The sequence below is a fragment of the Macaca mulatta genome, chromosome 6, assembly GCF_049350105.2.
Source record: "Macaca mulatta isolate MMU2019108-1 chromosome 6, T2T-MMU8v2.0, whole genome shotgun sequence".
NCBI classification, from domain to species: domain Eukaryota; kingdom Metazoa; phylum Chordata; class Mammalia; order Primates; family Cercopithecidae; genus Macaca; species Macaca mulatta.
Window position 1 is genome coordinate 62,610,487 of NC_133411.1, and position 20,587 is coordinate 62,631,073.

At 40.5% G+C, this 20,587-nt stretch overlaps 1 protein-coding gene and 1 pseudogene across 1 annotated transcript; both read right to left on the reverse strand.

Moving 5' to 3' along the window:
• Positions 1-2,430: 2,430 nt before the first annotated feature.
• LOC144329359 (uncharacterized) lies at positions 2,431-4,103 on the reverse strand. Its single transcript, XM_078004737.1, has one exon. The coding sequence runs from the start codon at positions 3,957-3,959 to the stop codon at positions 3,483-3,485; it is 477 nt and encodes a 158-aa protein (XP_077860863.1). The 5' UTR covers positions 3,960-4,103; the 3' UTR covers positions 2,431-3,482.
• CSPG4BP (chondroitin sulfate proteoglycan family member 4B, pseudogene) overlaps positions 5,001-20,587 on the reverse strand; it is a 64,942-nt pseudogene continuing 49,355 nt past the window's right edge.

Here is a 20,587-nt window from a genome sequence, read left to right on the forward strand (position 1 = left end):
GTAAGGAAGAGGCCCACATGCTCACTGAACCAAGTATGTCTGGCTTCTCCACAAAGAGCAGGCATTCTCCCTGCCCAGCCGATGGGGAACAAAACCCACTTACTGGATTCAGAGATGCTCCTCGGCCTCCCTTGCATGTGCAGATTCAGGTACACACTGCCATCCTACTCCTTCTAAGTGCCTGGATTAAAACAGGCCTAAGAACGATTCTGAGTTGTATAATGACCAAGCCAAGCTTGGGTTAAGCCTCTCATTCCTCCTCCTTTTAAACAAACACTTGAAAAGGACTACACAATTTGGAAGTACAGACACACTGGATAAAAACACTTTTGGAAGAAGGGTAGAGAAATGTTCTTCAGCAACAGTTGTCCATGACATTAGATACAAGTATCTAAGGCATGGGTAGTCATCTCTAGGCCCAAACATGCTATGATTTCATTTATTCTGTAGATTGTGAAGTGTGTTTTCCTAAAGAGCAGTTAAAATTGAGTTGGGAGGAAAGTGTGACTCAGAAGAACAGAAAAGAGATGGAGTGAGAACAAAACCTTTTCCATATGAAACATATTAGAGGCATCAGACTTTTGGGGACACTTTGACCTCATCTTTACCTTTGTGAATTTTCTGTCTCATTTTTACTCTCCTGATGTGTTCCACCTGTTAACACAAGGCAAAATATTTTCCTTAGACAAGTAATATGAAGAAATGAGCTTCCTGCCAAGTTTTGCTTGGTTTTTAATACATCCTCTTTTTTAAATGTTCATGTATACCACTAGCCAATCAGAGTTTCAAATATACTGTGAGATTTCCACTCTATCATGAAGTTTTTAGAATACACTTTTTGCTAGACTTGGTAATAAGTATATCCTTCATTGGGTATACAGGAAAACTCTTCATTGTGACTTAAACAGGGTTTCTCAATCTCTGCACTGTTGGCATTTTCAACCTGATAATTCTTTGTTGTGAGAGCTGTTCTGTGCATTTTTGTATGTTCGGCAGCCTCCTTGGCTTCCACCCACTAGATGCAAGAAGTATCCTTCCCCCATCAGCTTTGAAAATCACAAATGTCCCTAGCCATTGCCAAATGTCCTCTGGGTGGCATGTCTCCCCTTACACACACTCCCATCACAGCCTTCCCACCTCTATTGAGAAAAACTGGCCTCTGGCTTCAAGAAGAATCATTAAACTTGAAAAGGAGATATAAAACACTGATTTGAAAGATCAAAATCTTCCTCAGCAAACATCTTACAATTGCAAGAAATTAAATAAAAGAATGAAATGTCAACAGCCTAAGGAAGGTAGAGCAGAAGTCACAGAAGAGTTCAGTCCTTGGTGCCATTCTTGAACTACCAAACCAGTCTTGGAATGCCCACCCCAAGCATGTTCATTACTTGAGATAATTCAGCACATCTATTACCTACATCAGTGATTGGCAAACTATGGTATGTGGGCCAAATCCAATAACTAAGAATTACTTTTACATTTTTAAAAGGTTGTTAAAAAGAAACAAAGCAAGAAGAATGTGTGAGAGAATATATATATATGTGTGTGTGTGTGTATATATATATATTCACCAGTCATTATATATACACACCAGTATATATATATACACACACACACACATATATATATGGCCTACAAAGCCTAAAATATTTACTACGTGACTCTTTACAGAAAAAGCTTGCCAGTCTCCAACCTAAACCACTGATAGAAGATGTCTTGCAACTTTGCAGCCCAAAGCATTCCTAATACAAGTACTAGTATCTTCATTTTACAGTTACAGAAACTGAAGCTTCAGTTGGCCAATGGTAGGTTCAATTAGACAATGCAAATACAAATTTGTTATTATTACTTTTTTGTTTGTTTGTTTGAGATGGAGTCTTGCTCCGTGGCCCAGGCTGGAGTGCAGTGGTGTGATCTGGGCTCACTGCAAGCCCTGCCTCCTGGGTTCACGCCATTCTCCTGCCTCAGCCTCCTGCTTGTAGCTGGGACTACAGGTGCCGGCCACCATGCCCAGCTAATTTTTTGTATTTTTAGTAGAGACGGGGTTTCACCGTGTTAGCCAGGATGGTCTCGATCTCCTGACCTCGTGATCCGTCCACCTCGCCCCCGCAAAGTGCTGGAATTACAGGCGTGAGCCACCGCGCCCTGCCTACATTATTTATTTATTTTCTTTTTGAGACAGTATCATATATCGCAGCTCACTTCAGCCCAAATTTCCCAGGCTCAAGTGATCCATCCACCTCAGCTTCCAGAGTAGCTGGGACTACAGGCACATGCCCCCATGCCTGGCTAATTTTTTTGTTTGCTTGTTTGCTTGCTTATTTTGTAGAGATAGAGTTTCACCATGTTGCCCAGGCTGGTCTGAAACTCCTGGGTTTAAGCGATCTGCCCGCCTTGGCCTCCCAAAGTGATGAGATTATAGGCATGAGCCACTGGGCCTGGACCATTATTTTAATTCATTGTAAAGTTAAGCCAAATTGAGGCATCACAAAAATATTCAACAAACTTTTCTGTCCCATAAGGCTTCAAACAATATTTCTATTCTAGGCTTGATTTTATAAATTAGAATAGACAAAGCCTCCTGATGAAACACAATGTATTCAGTAGATAATTTCAAAAGGGGCCAGACTGTCCCAGCACTACCTAGAGCACTGAGGCATTTCCTGCACTAGGAAATCAAACCTAGAGACTCCAAGGAGGAAAAGACATTACAGAAAAACATTACGTAAACATACTCATTGATGTGATAAATTACTTCTTCTACATGCTGAAATAGTTCTTGCACTTCCTGCTGACTCACTCAGAGGGAATTATCAGTGTAAAGTATTCAAAGCTTTCCTCCTTTAACTCTATGCCCCAAGTTAATACTGGCATTCTCAGTGGAGCTAACACGTTGTGTACCACCTTAGTAAAGGGTTTAAATATTGACCAACTGATGGATACTGAGAAAATCAGGTCCAGAAGATGACACAAAGAGCCCGTTGTGGAAAGCCCATGAGTGTTGTACAAGTCACAATCAACAAGCCAGCAAACATCTAACCATGGAGCTAGGATTGAACATTGAATCACTAGCAGGGCCTGGCTTTTCTCAGTTGATCCAATCAGCATTTATTTGCTTTATATCCCAATGCCTATCCCAGTGCCTGGAACACGGTAGGTAGTCAGTAAGAAATGTGAGCCCTCAATCTACACCCAGTACTGGTTGTGCTTCAGCGTTGGGTTGGTTTGTTGGCAGAGTTTGACCATGTCGGGGTCCAGGTTCATTCACGTCTCCCAAGCAGCACATTTGTCCACTGGCTCAGCCACTGGAGAATACATTTGTTCACACCGCGGGGCCCTGAAAAGACAGACTGGCGGGCTGCTGGAGCTTTGTAGAAGGGGTGTCACTGTGACAGTGGGAACCGTTATGCTCCTTTCTGGCCTATGACTTGCGGTTGTGTGTTCCAGGCTGGTCTGGGGCTTGATAAGGGGTTTTGCCTTTTCTACCTGTGGCTCAACAGCCAGACAGACAAAACCGCTGCAGCCACTATCAGCAGGAAGACCATGGCAGCCAAGGGTACGATGACCATCAGAGGGTACCTGCTTTCTCTGGGCTGCGTGGGTGCCCAACGGCTGACTATTAGTGGTGGCTGGTGGCCAAATGACCTTGATGGCAGAGACTCTCCATCCACACTGAGCTCTTCACCACTGTGCTGTCCCCAGGGATCTGCTTTCTGCCATCTGGTCTGGGTCAGTTTCACTAAAGTTTCTGTCTGTGCCGTGAGTCCTGAGGAAAACACAGGCTTCTCCTGAGAGAGAACTGAGGTTACAAGGTTGTCTCCAGTGACAAATAAAGGAACATCTGGTGTAAATGTTTGCAAAAGTGAGGGGTCAGGTGGCACTATGGTGAAGGGGAGATAACCTATCACTGACTGTACATGATCTACCCTGAGCAAGAAAGTGAAGGAGTCGTTCAGCATCCCCACGCCTGTTGGTGGAATACCAGCTGCCCTTGGTCAATGTCCCTCTGAGTGAATACAGTAGCCTCTTCCATCACACTGCTGCGAACCCCTCTTCGTCCCAGTCTTCTATGTACAGGGGGCTCTATCACTTCAAATTTGGGATCACTGTTAGTCACATTAGCAAGCTCGGTAGCATCTAGGTCCCTTCTTCTCAGCTGATGAGCCACTTTGTCAGCAATTTTCAGGCCTGACATAACCTGCAGTAAAGGCTGCTCTCTGATGTTCAGTGTTTGTCCTGTCAGGTTGCTTTCTGATGTAAACAGTGAGAACTGTAGCTGGTCCTGTGTGGCAGTGAGATTTGTCATGTGATAAGAAAGTCTTCCTGAATCCAAATCTTCCTGTCCAAAATTGCCGGCCACCTGGTCTTCAATCAGCAGGTGCCCATGTTGGAGGGGCCATGTTATCTTGTAAGAGATTTGGGGGCTCCTCCCACTGGTCGTGGCTGACAGGTGAGCATTGGTGATGGTGATGGTTGTCTGGCCTTGTGGGAGAAGTAGGTCAGTAAGGTTCACAATGCTGATGCAGACGGGAATGACATCCAGGTCAAGAGCTTATATAGGGGCGGTGTGCACCATCTGCCACACTAAAGTAGAACACTCCAGAGGAAGGGCTTCCATCCTGTGTGAACCACACCTTAGAGTTATCAATGTCAGCTTATGCAAAATGGCGAACAGGTGTGTCCAGAAGGTAAGCCATTGCCAAAAAGCCATTATTAGGATTACAGATGATCATAGATCTGATTTCATCTGGAGGACTGTCCAGATCTTCCACTTTCAGATGTTCAGGTCCCACAGGCAACCTACTGCCCTGCAGAACTTTCAACCAAAGCCCCTTTGTCTTTAATTCTGGTGCCTGGTCATTATAATAATATCACCTGGAGAGATGGTGATATTAAACATTTCTTCAACAAAGTCAGCTTCCGGCTTGGTATTGAACTTGCTCTTTTGGTTTGGCCAAACCACAAAGGTAAAATTATCAGCCAGTGATTCAGAGTCATCATGAATGTATGTAATTCCAAATTTATTAATTATATACTGAGACGAACTGGGTTTTCCTTTGGTAATATTTCTTTCTCCAACCATAATTGTTCCGTGGTAAGGAAGAGATGTCGCTTGGAACCAAATTTCGTAGGAAGAGCGCTGAGATTCAGGCAATTTGAATAAGAGGTTGGAGGCATCTAACTTAAATTGGTCAATTAGAACCTTGTCTCCCTCCTTGACAAAAGCTCCTGTTAAAAAATAAAGAATAAATTGGCATTTCATTAGAACTTTTAGATGACAGCTGTAAAGCTCTTTTTTCCTCAAATTTGTCTAGTGGATTATTTGTAACACTTTGGTTGCTCAAGTACTTGAATTAGCATTGCTACTCAAGGCATATTAAATAAATACATTTTAAATACACACACTCACACACAATTAAGTCAACATTTCAGGCAACTGAGCTTTAAAATCTTTATATTCATTTATAAAACGTTAATTTCCTAACTTATCTACTACTGGACTTTCTCTTGCCATGGAAACGTGCAGATTTCAATACCCCTTTCCTTTTAAGAACTTACCCTATTTGTCATTTTAATTTTCTATGAACAGTTTTCTGTCATGGGCACAGTGAGGCCTTCAGTTGGAGGTGCAGATAAAATTCTTTAAAGCTAAGTTGCCATCCTTCTCCCAGTACAACTATTTAAGCTTCTGAGATAAAATAGAAGAGACCTGGAGAAAGAGGGCATGTAAAGAAATAATAACGTTTTATAACTCTTTAAGCTTTATTTCAAAGGTTTATATCATGGCATTGACAATTAAAAGGGGAAAGATTTATTTACAAACTCTCCCTACTTTAATAATTATAGATGAGGCACTGCTCATATCTTGGCGGCATTACCTGTGTTTGCAAGCAGACAACTCTGCTTACCAGGCTTAGTGATATCATATGAAATAGTAATACAGAACTCCTCAGGTCCCAGGGCTGCTGGTGGGGAGGAGGCCGAGAATGTAAAGGAGTCTTCCACAGTCCAGCCAGTGTTCTCACGGTCTATGTGCTGATATAATATCAGCCCTTCACTGACCTGACCAAACAATAAGATAAATTAGCCCCTGGTTTCAGGGGTGATACAAGGATTGATATATATCCTAACTGGAAGCGATACGTGTCCTTTGAGCGTTCACTTTACTCATGCTCAAATTATTGCACATACCCATCTAAATGCAGGAACATTAAAAATGTAGTAACTTATTTTTCCAACCTAGGGGATTCTATTATAAAAATGATCTATTCACCAGAGAAAGAAAAGCACATTGATTTTAAGACAACTAATGTCTAAGGTATTTGTATAATATTATAGAAAGTTTATAAGAAACTTCTACTTAACTTTCCAGAAGCTTCAACAATAATCAACTCAGAACCAGTCTTGTTGCATATATACTCCTACCCACTTTTCTGTCCCATAGATTATTTTTAATCAAATCACAGACATCATATAATTTCATCTTACTATGAAATGTCTGAATGTTGGTCCCCTCCAAAACTCATGTTGAAACTTAGTCCCCATTGTGGCAATATTGAGAGGTGGGCCTGTAAGAGGTGATTGGTCATGAAGGCTCTGCTCTCATGAATGGATTAACCTGTTCATAGATTAATGGGTTAATGGGTTAATGGATTGTCATGTAAGTCGGACTGGTGGCTTTATAAGAAGAGGAAGAAAGACCTGAGCTAGCACACTCAGCTTCCTCATCATGTGATGCCCTGCACTTCCTTGGAACTCTGTAGAGTCCCCACCAGCAAGAAGGCTCTCACCAGATGTGGGCCCTCAACATTAAACCTCTCAGCCTCCATAACTAATAAATTCTTTTTCTTTATAAATTACCCAGTTTCAGATATTTTGTTATAAGCAATGGAAATGAACTAAGACACATCTGTAAATGCTTTAGTAAGTATTGGTTAATGATGACTCTTAAAAACATAACCATAATACCACGATCACATCAAAATATTACAAATAATAACTTAGTATTTTCAAATATCCAAATGTTCAAATGTATCTGGTAATCTAGTACATGTCTTTTTTTTTTTTCACCAGTTGCACTGTTGAGTCAGGATCTTAAGTCCACATCACATTTGTTTGATGCTTCTCATAGGTGTCTTTTCATCTATGGGTTCCTCTGATTTTTTTCTGCGATTTGTTTATTGAAGAAATTGGGCTGTCTGTCTTGAGAGTTTCCCACATTCTGGATTTTGCTGACGGCATTCCTGGGATGTTGATTTCCTCTCACCTCTGTATTTCCTATGTACTGGTAGTTAAATCTAGAGACTTAATAGGAATCAGATTCAGCTTTTGGATAAGAATATTTTACAGGTTGTATTTTATATTTTCTCTTGCTTCTCATTGCAAAGCAAAATAATAGGTTGCCTCTCTCTTGGATATGTTAAGATTGACAGGCAGATTCAAATGTTGGCAGGTTAGTCCTTCTATTTTAAGGTTCCCCATTAGCCTGTCACCTAATAGATTTAAAGAGTCATTGATACCATTGCCTAAATCCATTATTGTTGCAGTGGCAAAACACTGATACTCTTTTATCATTTCTTCTTTATTATCTGGAAGTCTTTTATAAGAAAGAACTTTCCTTTGTCTGCTATTTGGTTATAGTGAGGTACAGGAAAGACAGGATAAATGCTTGATTCTTTCCCTTTATGTACCAAACTTTAATCACAGAAGGGAAGGCTACAGATAAAATATTCAGCCCTTAGTTCCTATGGGTCACTTCTTTTTCTGACCTGCTAGCTATTATAATACTCTGAGTTTACAGGTGTGTTTTGCCAAGGTATTCTATGTCCAGTTCAAATATGCCTAGGATAAACTATCATGTAAGTTACAGAGCAGTTGAGTCCACCTCATCAATCAATATCTGGAAATGCTATATTTCCAGAGGTCTGTTATAGGTTCTATTTTGTAAAAGGCATTTCAAGAGTAACTAACAGAAGTTTGGGTCTGTGAATATATGTTGCTGTGGCTCAATGCTGATACAGAGGCTATATCTTGAACTCGAGTTCTAGAAAGGCTTTTGGTCTGGTGAGTTTCCATGGAAGATAAGCTCCCTGTCCCAAAGTAGCAAAAAACTGTTGGTGAGGACTTTTTTCTTTCTTAGCCCATTCAAGGTTGAGGCAAGGAAATGCTGTCTTTGGAGGATTTTAAGCTGGGAGAAGAAAGAAAAATATCTCTAAACATTACCTTATAGAGAAACAAGGTTACTCAGGAGAAACTGGAGTTTCTCCAAAAATAGCAATTTCTGGTACTAATGAGTGACTCAGTTCCTCAGCAGTTCCTGGGAAAGAAAGTCTGCTTTATTTGGCAGCCCTAGCATTTCAATTCCTAGCTTAAGATTTATGGTTAGTCATAAATGCATTTCCCCTCCCAGAAACAGGTGACTGTGCCATGAATTTTGGACCAGAGGATGCTTTTTAGTCTACTTGAGAGAGGCATCATATTATAAAGCAAAAAAGATCCAATTCCCTAAGATGAAAAGTAACATTGTCTATTAACCAGGAGGAAAGATTTTCTTGGAAGCTGGTCAATCTTGTCCTTTGGTATAAGTGAAAATTAGCTTCCCTGAAAAATATATGAGAAGTTGTTAAAATAATCTAAGGATCTTCTGATGTCCGCGGTGCAGAGAGTGGTTGTCCCAGGAAAGGAATGGTGCTCACAGACAATTGAGATGAAAGTCAGAAATGTTCTGAGGGAAGAGACTGGGGAAGAGTCCTAGACATAGCTTTGTATTTCAGGAACCTAGTGGAGGAGAGGTCTGTCATAGGTTCTATTTTTGAAAAGGCATTTCAAGAGTATGAAATTAAGTGTGAATAACTAATTGCCTAATTTTACCCTGGAGAGTGACAGAGAGGATTTAACTAGATGCATCTTGAGTGTCTGGACTTTAAGACTGGATAGGGTGTTACTGAAAGTGCTGACCTAGAAATAAAAGGGAGTAAGGTGCCTGTGGAATGTGCACTTGCCAGCCATGCCCTGAAAGAAGTTTGCAGGTGAATAGAGACTCTTTGATGTTCAGAAGAGAGTTTTTCCTTCTGCAGCTTTAAGAGCCAGGTTCCAAGGGGTGTGTGTGTATTAAGGAGAAGGCCAGGAAAAGCAGAATGAGACCAAGACTTCAGGAGAAAATGTGTGGGGTAAACCTGAGGAGAGAAGGATCTAAGAGAGGATTAGGAATTTTGTCACTTAAAATAGAAAATGGCCTTGGAAACAATTTCCAACAGCTCTGCATATTTCCACGGTATTAAATATGGATAGGTAAGCTATTTAGCTGAATACCTGGGCTCTGGGGTTAGGGAGAGGAGAGAAGAGAGGTTTTTATTTCTTATGGATTTAGTTTAGCCCAGATATTTTCTCCTTAACAGATGAAATCTTTCTGGAATGTTGTTAGAAAACCAATGGTGTTGAATTTCAACTAATAAACATAGTAGGAAAAACAAAATGAGAAAAATCGCCATTTGGCAACCTCTACAGCAATAAACATTTCAGGCAAGAATCCTAAAACTAGTGGGTGAAAATGTGATGAGAAACAGGCTATTTAAATCTTTCCAAAGTGTCTCTTCACATGATATTTATTAATTACAAAGGGGAAAACGGTACCTTCAAGGGGATAAACATGAAAGCAACACCTGACCAAGTGACAGAGGTAAACATCCTCAGTCCTGGGCAAAGTGAGCCTTAGGGCCTCTGATGGGAAGCTCTGAGAACCCAGCAGCTCTTCCAGTATTCCTGCCCTAAATGCACAACCTAAAAAGATTTGATCATAAGGAAACAGGGTAAAACACCAGGCTAAGGGATATTCTACAGAGAACTGTCCTGTACCTGGCAAGAAATGGCAAGGTCATGAAAGGTAATGTGACTGAGGAATGATTCCAGATTGAAGGAGACCAAATGTCAGAGGCATTCAAACCAGAGTACCTCCATCTTAAATAGGGATTGGGTATAAAATAAAGCTGAGACCCGCTGGGCTGCATTCCCAGGAGGTCAGGCATTCTTAGCCACAGGATGAGATAGGAGGTCAGCACAAGACACAAGACAGGTCACAAAGTCCTTGCTGATAAAACAGGATGCAGTAAAGAAGCTGGCCAAAACCCACCAAAACCAAGATGGCAATGAAAGTGACCTCTGGTTGGCCTCACTGCTCATTTTATGCTAATTATAATGCATTAGCATGCTAAAAGACACTCCCACCAGTGCCATGACAGTTTACGAGTGCCACAGAAATGTCTGAAGTTACTATATGTAGTCTAAAAAGGGAAGGGGCCCTCAGTTCTGAGAACTCTCCACCCCTTTCCCAGAAAACTCATGAATAATCCACCCCTTATTTAGCATATGATCAAGAAATAACTATATGTATATTCAGTCAAGCAGCCATTGCCGCTGCTCTGGATTGTGATCCCTTTCTGGTAACATAAAGATATGGGACAATTAAATGCTATGTTTTATGCTGTGCCCTTTTTCTTTTGCTAAAAAAAATGTACTGAAACCACTTGTGAAATTTGAATAAGGTCTATAAATTATGATAGTACTGTGGCAATGTGAATTTCGTGGGTTTGAAAATTATACCGTGATTCTGTAAGAGAATGGACTTAGTTTTAGGAAAAACACACTGAAATATTTAGAAGTAAAGGGGCATGGCAGCAACTGGCTCTCAGAGTCTCCGAAATGTGTTTGTGTGTGTAAAGAGAAAAATGATAAAGCAAATGTGGTTAAATGCTAACATTTGGGGAATATGGATGAATAGTATATGGGAATTCTTTGTACTCTATTACAATTATTCTGTAAGTCTGAAGCTATTTCAAAATAAAAAGTTAAAACATGATAATTTAAAAAGTAAACTTCATGGTGTTTTACTACATCAACTTCAAGAAGGGACAAGTAATCCCTCTTCTCTGATGACTCAGAGTATGCAGAATGCGGGAGGGAGACCCACTCACAAATGCCTTGGGCACTTGAAAATCAATAAGTAATTTTAAGATCAAGATATAGGGTCTAGTTGGTCGCCATACCTGCCCCATCTCACCACCACCACCCAGCTGCCACCTCTAACCTGGGCCATTTCTCTAGGACTTTAACAAGGCTGTAATCCTGCCTTGCCTATGAAAAGGTGGATATGTGGTTCCAAATCCGACAACTTCCCAGACTAGTGCTGTTACAGGTAGTTAGGCATTAGTGGGACAGGAGAGGGCTTTCCCCCCCAACCCACTAGAAATGCCAGGTGATGGCTCGGCAATTATTTCATTGCCTCTCTAAAAGTGATAAATTGGCAGCTGGCACCAGGGAGAGGCCATTTCCTGATGGTCCACACATGTTAATGTTAAAGCGTTAATGAAAGGCAGATCCCAGGGAGAAGGAACTTCCTGGGCATGCATATTAAGAGACAAAAATGGCAAAGTATGGTCTTCAGGGCACACTCCACCAGAAAAAGGAAGAAAGACTCAGAAGGATATGCATACAACTTCCTAAGCACAACGCATGTGTTCAATTCCCAAGGGTAACAAAGGTACTGTGCATTCAGGAAGCCCACCCTAAGGGAAGAATCATGGGAAAGAGGCGAGCCTATAGAACCCTAGAATCAAGGCAGATGTCCCTTTTTTCTCTTTGACCTTCAGGTGCCCACTTCAATCTCTTTCAAAGGTTCTTTCCTGTCTGTTCTAAAACGTTTTTAATAAACTTCCACTCCTGCTCTGGAACTTGGCTCAGTCTCTTTTTCTGGTTTATGCCCCTCAGTCAAATTCTTTCTTCTGAGGAGGCAAGGCCTAAAGTGGCCGCAGATGCGTATAGATTTACCACCAGTAATTTGGGGTGACTCAGATCTCTTCCACTGCTAACAGTGCTTTCATTTGAAGGGGCAATATTATAATATCCCTCAGATCTCTGAGATTTAAACTTTCTGGATCTCATATCCTTGATTTCTAGGGAACCACAAAGAAACCCATTTGTTAGATACTAAAGAGAGATATTTGGTTCTAAGAAGGCCAGACTTTTCTGTGATGCTTTAATGTTTACAGCTGAGAAGCTCAGAGAAATTGGAAATTTAAGGAAAGACTCCCCACATCTACCCCCATACCCTCATTGCACACTAGTTGGTAGCAGAGCTGGGACCTGAAGCCAGATCTGCAGATTAGTCGATCAGTGCTTTCTCCTGTAGCAATAACTGGGGCCTCTGGCTCCAATGGCTTGAATTATTGCTTTTCTTCCTCCAAGGAAGAAAAGGGCACTTGTTAATATGAGAATGCAAGCCAAAGAGTAGAGTAGATTTTGAATCATGGATTGATCAGACCTAAATTCAAGTATAAATGCCACCAATTTTCAGCTCTGTGGCCTTTGTGCAAGTCACTTAATCTCTCCGAGCCTCAATTTGTGCATTAAAATATGGAATAATACCTCACTTGTAGATATGCATTTGACTAAATTGGCCTATTGCATATCAGTGTTCAAAAAAATGCAGGCTCTGGGCATTTCTAGGTTTTTCAAGAAAGCTAAGTTCTCACCAACCAATTCCTTACTAGAACATCAGAGGATTCTGGTTAAGTATACTCTTTTTTATACTGAATCGTGGATGTGAATATTAAGCAATCACAAAGTTCTAAAATATGCTTAATAAAATATTTTCCCATAAAAATGAAGGAATTTATAGGCTAAAATCTTGGCACATTGCAAAAGCTTACTTCTGGTTGCTTTGTAAATAGATATTTGTTCACTGTTCTAAAAATGTTTGCCAAACGGACAAATAAACTACTTTAAAAGTGTCATACAAATCTAAAGTATGTACATTTTTTACCATGAAGCAGAATTAAGGCCATCAAGGATATTTCTTATTTATTTAACAAAAACACATAGACAACACCTAACTTTTATTGAGTCCTAAACACAAATTCCAGGTGCTCTATGAGTCACTTTATATAATTTATAATTCATGCATAGACAATAAGTTGGAGAGCCTAGTTTTGAACCTAGCCCTGCATGACTCCAGAGTTCATGCTTTTTTGGCTACCTAGGAGCCATGCCTACAGTATGGAAAATTCAATGAAATTCTAGGCAGCAAAGAAATTCGTAAGAGCTCTCCAATTCCAAGAACCCTGGCAATGTGGAAAGTCAGTTGCAAGTATGAGTAGGGCAGATAGGTGCCATTTTTTGGCCTGGCCTGGGAAAAACACAGTCACTATTGACAAGGGCTTGTCCAGACTTGTAATGACTCAAATAAATAGCTAAATAGCTCACTTTACGTATTGTACTTATTACAAATGGCAAGGTAAAGAAAGGCTGTATTACCATTCTTCTATACTACTGCCTTTTTATTTTTTTTTTTCCCTGAGACAGGGTCTCACTCTGTCACCCAGGCTGGAGCGCAGTGGCATGACCTTAGCTCACTGCAACCTCCACCTCCCAGACTCAAGCCATCCTCCCACCTCAGCATCCTGAGTAGCTGGGACTATAGGTGTGTGCCACTATACCCAGCTAATTTTTTTATTTTTTGATAGAGACAGGATTTCACCACATTGACCAGGCTGGTTTTGAACTCCTAAACTCAAGCAATCCACCCACCTTAGCCTCCCAAAATGCTGGGATTACAGGCACAACTGCCATTTTTGATCAGGGAGAGACTCTCATTACTCTATTAAAGAGTAAAGACATCGGGATTAAAGAAAGAGGAGGTTTCCTGAGGGCAATTCCTGTTTGGGCCCCAAGGTGACTGACAGATACCTGCCTATTCAAGGCTAAGCTTTTAAAACCTGGAGCCAGAGAGCTAAGGATCACTGTGAGTGCCCTTGGATGAACCCGGGGATGAAGCAGGAGCTCAGATATACTATGCTTGGGTGGAGGGGGGTCAACTGTGGAATATAATTTTTTTTCCCTGAAGGTATTCTACAGGTCCACAGAAGTACACGGGGACAGAACTGAGGTAATGAGATCAAAACTGTCAAACTTGACCAAAAGGCAAGGCTAGAACACTCTGGAGAATATCTTCATTCTAAGGGTGTCTCTAAATACAGCTCCCCATGAATCTGATAAGAAAACCAGACCATGAGTCCTTTCCATTGATCCTTCCCACAGTGGGGCTAAAAAGTAGCTTTGAAATTCCCACTGGAGAAGAGAGTAACTAAATTATCTCCAGGTCAGCTGGGAGAAGGACAAAGAAGAGATGGAGACAGGAATCCACTTGCTTAATTCTCCACAACACAATGGTTTTGTCCAAGGTTCAGGTCTCCGGACAGGACAGCAGTTGGCCAGAAGGAAGAAGAGAAAGAGAACTGGCCACAAAAAAAGAAGAAGGAGAAAGAAATCTCTATGCCAGAGATTCATGGGGAAAGAGACTACAGAAAGTCAAACCATTCAAGAGGGTAAAGTCTGCAAGGGTCCATGAAAATTAACCAAAAAGTCCTAAAAGCTAACATTCTGAAGACACCAAGATGCTGTACTTCTGAAAGATGAGCACCAAGGAAGAGCTCCTCTCTGTTTACCCTTTCTCTTTTCCACCAGGACTGACATGACCAGGGCTACAGAGAGCAGCCAGATAGACAGGGTTCAAGGTTCCCAGAAGAGATCAGAAGCCCAGGCAGCCCAGGATGCCAAGGCTTAGAGAGGGCCCAGGAATCAGGCTAAATAAAGTGGGGCTGAGTTAAGTCCCAGGAATAATTTCCCTTAGTGGGAGTGGGTAGAAGAGGCATTTCAGAAAACCTAGGTTCCGAAATGGTGGTACTTGGAAATCTGCAGCTGGAAATGGGCAACTGAAACCTAACCCAAATAACTATCCTGGAGTTGTGGCTCGTGCCCTTCCATAACTGGGTCAGTCTCTCCAGAAACCAACTAGAATAAAAATCTTTTTGAGGAGCACAGCAAGATAGCCATCTATAGCCCTACCTGGCAGAGAAGTCCAAATTCACATTTATATAGACCTAAACATAGATTCTCATATGCCTTGTACCATTATATGTGTATAACCTTTAATAAAACTACCAAATGAGATCATATAAAAGACTGCTATTAGGAAACAGCAGAAGGCAGTATGAGATGTCTTACTTTTGTTATATGTGAGTGTAGTAAGTTAAACATTGCCCCCTAAAGATATCAGGCTCTAATCTCTGAAAGCTACCTATGAATGTTCCCTTATATGGCAAAAACCTTGCAAATGTGATTAAGTTAATGATCCTGAGATTGGAAGATCATCCTAGATTATCCAGGTGGTCCCTAATTGCAGTCAAATGAATCTTTACAAGAGGGAGGCAGAGGGAGACTTAGACAAAAAAGGAGAAGGCAGTGTGACCACGAAGGCAGAGATGGGAGGGATGCGGCCATGCACCAAGGAATGCCTGCAGCCATCAGAAGCTGGGAAAGAGGCAAGGAAAAAACTCCCCCTCAGAGCCTTCAGAGGTTGCACAGCACTGCTGACATCTTGATTTTGGTCCAGTGAAATGGAGTTCAGACTGTTCTCAGGAACTGGGAGGGAATAAATTTCTGCTCTTTTAAGCCACCAAGTGTGTAGTGATTTATCACAGCAACCATAGGAAATGAACGGAAGAAAAAAGGATAAATCACTTTCACAGAAATGGGAGTTTGTTCTATCTGCTTTTTGAAAGAAAGAGCCAACAGTTCTAAAAGAAAGAAACACTTTTGGTTATTCAAAGCCATTGGGCCAGGACCCATCAGCCAATTTCCAGCTTGAACAATGAACAGGTGATTAAATGATAATACAATAATACAAAAGCATCAGTGAAGTTTAAAACAAATGGCTTCGAATACAGATTATACACACACATACTTATAAAGACACACTTATATTAAATAACATATATAATATTACATGTTAAATGTAAATGAAAACACGTATATCCTGCAGGACTTATTTCTGCAACTATGCTTTGGATTTTAAGTCAGTCTTCAGTGATAAGGGGATCCCTTTTTATTTATTAAATATACAGTTTATATATGGGAAAATATGCTAGCACATAATTCAGTGAAATGTAACGACAAAGCCAAGATTAGCCCAAAAGAACAAAAACTAGTGGTAAATATCTGAAATAACTTCGATGTCTAGTCATCATTAAGTTTATTACTGAAAAGACCCCAAGAAAGCGGCAGTGGAGGTGGGGAGCAGGAGTAATCACTAACAGCAAGACCCTGATCCTTCCCTGCTCAGAATATTCAGGGACCAAAGTTTAATAATCCATTCAGTTGATTGTACTCTCCATTAAGTTGTAATAAATTAATTTCTATCCTATGGGAAGTGTGCTCACAATTTCTTAAAATGTGTTTTCTTGGGCAATAAATATAGATTCTGGGAGAAGAGGTAATTAGACAAAAGTCATAACCCAGAATTGATTGTATCATTTTCTAAATGTGGCCCCGGACACCTGTGTCCATACTGCAGCAGCAAGCAGAGAAAAGACGGATGATCTCCCACCCCCAACAGTACAATGGCTGAAATGAAATTGCTGGCTTTATGGAAAAGAAAAAGGGCCAGGACCGCACATCTCAAACTGGAACGCTTTGCTTTTTAATGAATCTAAATTATTTCAACGAGCACTGGAAATAAAATCATTCAATTAGCTTCATGCTATATTTGGAAGAAATTAGTGCCTCACAGAATTTAATTTTTATTTTGTTTATACATTCTTTGAAATGAACAATAATTTTTCTAAATTTGTAAAAAGCTTTATTTAATTTTAAAATCTGATGATTTACCTTCTCTGTGTACTTGCACACTTAATTCTTCAGGATACAAGATTTTAGCAAAAGTTTTTGTGGTTTAGCTTTTCCCATTTAGGCAGATATAATTTATGGTGAAGAGCAAAAATATTACTTGCTTATCTTGGGTAGGCTGACATGGTTTGGTTTGGGAAAAGAGTAAATTTATTCTGGGATATGAAAGTATTTTTGGACTGTGCCATAATAATTTTCCTCACAATTATTTTGCCAAAGTATGATCTTAAGTATAATAGAGAGTAGAGATTTCTTTCAGAAGCTATATCCATGCATATATTGCCTGGGCTGGAGCACAGTGGCATGATCATAGCTTACTATAACCTAGAACACCTGAACTCAAACAATCCTCCTGCCTCTGCCTCCCCAGTAGCTGGGACTACAGACATGCCCCACCACACCCAGCTAACTGGGTTTTTAAAAATTTTTTATGGAGACTGGGGGGCGGAGGTTGGGGGAGGTCTCACTACTTTGGCTAGGCTGGTCTCAAATTCCTGGCTTCAAGCAATCCTCCTGCCTCAGTCTCCCAAAGTACTGGAATTATAGGCCTGAACCACCGTGCGTGACCAAGCACGAGTGTTACTTGTAAACAATATGGTGGTTTTACCTCCCAGTGAAGGGCAGTAGAGAGCTAGGAACATTTACTGCTTTCAAGTAAAGGTGTGAAAGCACACTCAACCATCAACTACGTGAAACACTCCCAACTTAGTAGGTTATTGACTGGAATTGACTCTTGAAATTAGAAAAACTTATCAAGGAAACCAAATAGTAATCAAAGCCATTTGATCATTTATACTCAGCTAAATAGTTCTGAACTTATTTTACAATTGAAATTGTTTCCTGGGTATTTTTTTTTTCATAAGTGAGATTGAAGAGAACTAATTATAGTATGTGTTAATAAGTGTCTTCATTAAGCATTTCAGAGAAAAGGTTTTGATCATCTTCACCAACTCCATAACCTGTCTCCAGGTTTCTTTTCCTTCTCAAAATGTTCTGGAGGTGCTGGGTAATAAATCTGAGCCATTATAAAAAGACGGAGAGTTGACCAGGGTCCTGCTTGACAGAGGTCATAAAACTGTAGACTTTAGGAAAAGATTCACATTCTATTCGCATGAGAAAAAGGAGACAGGATCTGGCGAAGGGAGAGCCAGGAAGATTAATAGTAAGTTTTTACTCTTCCCAAGTCACAAATAAATATGTGCATTTTTGAACACACAAGCTAACCAGAATTGGAATGCCTTCAGATTAACAACCATTGTACTGTACTTACGGGTGATGTTCTGTGCTTTCTCGACATAAATCTAATGTTTTAATGTTTTCTTATCTTATAATATACATGTATTATTTTTATACTCAGAAACTAACACACACACACAGAAACATCAAGATAACTTACTCCCCTGAAAGAGCCAGAGCTGGCATTTCGGTTTATATCCTTACGGAATTCTCTCTGCACAATCCCTCTTCTCCCCACATTATTGTTGTTCTTTATGACTATTAAAGTGGAAGGGGAGACAGAGTATTTCAATGACATGCACAGAAATTTAACCAAACATCTTTTGTAAAAACACCTTAGTTTAGCTAAAGCACTCTCAGCTGCTCTGACCCACTGGGATGAGGTTCCTGGAGCTCCCCCAGCCCCAGGCTTCATTGCTCCTCCAACCTTTGCTATGCCAGAAAATGAAGTGTTCAATCCCCACATGAGACCCCATTACATTTTTCTCAGCCCTCCCCTCTCATCGTCACTCAGGGAAATGTATTGGAGAACACCAGGGGCTCTACCCAAAGGGAAACAGTAAGTGGATTACAAGGTGGAACAAAAGTCACTCTCCTCTAACGGCCTCATTTCCATTCATTAAATTACTGTAGCACATTAGGGTAAGCACAGTGTCCCAGAAAATTCCCTTCGCCTGTGAAACTCGACTTTCAGCTATTAGGAAAGGAATTTCTCACATTTCCAAGAATGAAAAGATAATAACATATACCTTAGCTACCATTTATTTAGTGTTTGCTATATGTGGGGAAATGTGTCAAGCATTTATTATCTATACATCCATTATCTGTCTTATTCCACATTTAAACACTAGAAGGAAGGCATGGCTTAGTTGACAGGAGTATGACCTAGAGTCAGAGGCCCTGGGTTCGAATCCTGGCTCTGCTATTTATAAGCTGAGCACCTGTGGATGGATTGTTTAACCTTCCTGTACTTTAGGATCTAAATCTGTAAGTGGAGATAACAGTAATATAATAGAAGGCTTAGAACAGTGCTTGGTACATGATGAATGTTCAAAATGCTGTCAATTATTATTGCTATTATTTTTCCCATTTTACAGATGAGGAAACTAAGGTTTAAAGCACAGGTAATTTGCCCTAAGTCACAGAGCTAATCCAGATCTTCAGACTTTAGAGGCCAAGGAACTTGTGCTCAGTCAGTAAGCAGTCAGTCGTAGATCAAAGAGCAGCAACAGGGTGCCTGATTCCTAAATTATAAGTTCTGTCTGCCCATCACACACCAAGGGTGCAGAAAGTGTGGGTTGCTGTGCTGAATTTCTATAGACTGTAAATTTATCTTAGATGTTCCTTTCAGGAGAAAGAAATTGTCATAGCCAGGAGTGTGTGCCTTGCATAAAAAGCCTGATAAACATTCTAATGTGTTGTACATGATAAAACAATCTCTCATCTGTCCTCTGAGTGAAAGCACTGGACCAGGCTACTGGTGTCACAGGTGCACACGTGGGAGAGGAAAGGGTGTGTGGTGAGAAAAGCTGGACACCCAGTCTATTCGGGAAGGAGAACAAAACTCTCTCTCCACCCCTCACTCATGGGACTTCCCAGGTTGTGCTTCTAGACAGAAGCCTTTTCCCATCTCCATATGGACTAGCAGTCAAGGGCCTTTCATCCTAGACACCCCTGTGTGGCCCTGAACCTTAATACAACACATCGCCTGCTCTGGTTCCACCATCACTTTCTCCCGCCTGCTGCAAGGACAGCAATGCCCATGAGAAGGGCTGCTTCTTCAACCCAGATGCTGGAATAAGGATGACATATAGAGCAGACCCATAGCCAGCCCACACGAATGGACAACGTAAGTGAGAAATATATTTTTGTTATTGTAAGCTGCTGAGATTTGTTTGTCACTGCAGCATCACCTAGAGGATCCTGGCTACTGTGTCGACTGTTTGGATAATATTGATCTAAAATACCATATATTTGCAAAAGCAGTTGAAAATAATGCTTGCAATGATTGTATTCAATTAAAAAAAAAAAAAAAAAAAAACTAGGGCTACAGCCAAAGCGTCCTTATATGACTGCTATCATTCTTATAAGTATTCTAAACGCAAACTGACTCTGGACATGTTTTGATGTCCTTGGGCGCATTTCAGCTCCCCCACACAATGGAGTTTTAATTCTAATCCTTTTTTTCCTCTTCTGGGTGCATCTGTGAGCTAGAGAATTCATACTTCCCTTTTCAGCATCACATTCAGAGCTTTAACTAGCATCATGACCAGTTCTCTTAAACTGATTCCCAGACAAAGGCAATTGCAAAGCGAAAGCCAAATTCAATTTTGCCACATCATACTGGAGAGAAATGGCTCGAAGGTTAATGGCAGACATATGGTTTACACTTGCTATTTCCTCTAAGCTTAACTTTGGATTTTTTTTTTATCCCTTAGTTGTGTAAAGCTATAGCCAAATCAGTTCTCAGATGCATGTAAATACTGTTTCAGAATGGAAAAAGAAAGTTGAATGGCAAACAAGTGAAATAGTTGTATTCAAGAAGACTATTTGGAAGCATAGACTTTTAGAAAATAAAATCACATATAAGTAAACATGTCTGGTCAGTCAGATT

What these genes read in the sequence shown, in the direction of transcription:
- LOC144329359 (XM_078004737.1), bottom strand. Translation starts at nt 3,959, where the DNA reads ATGCTGAACGACTCCTTCACTTTCTTGCTCAGGGTAGATCATGTACAG.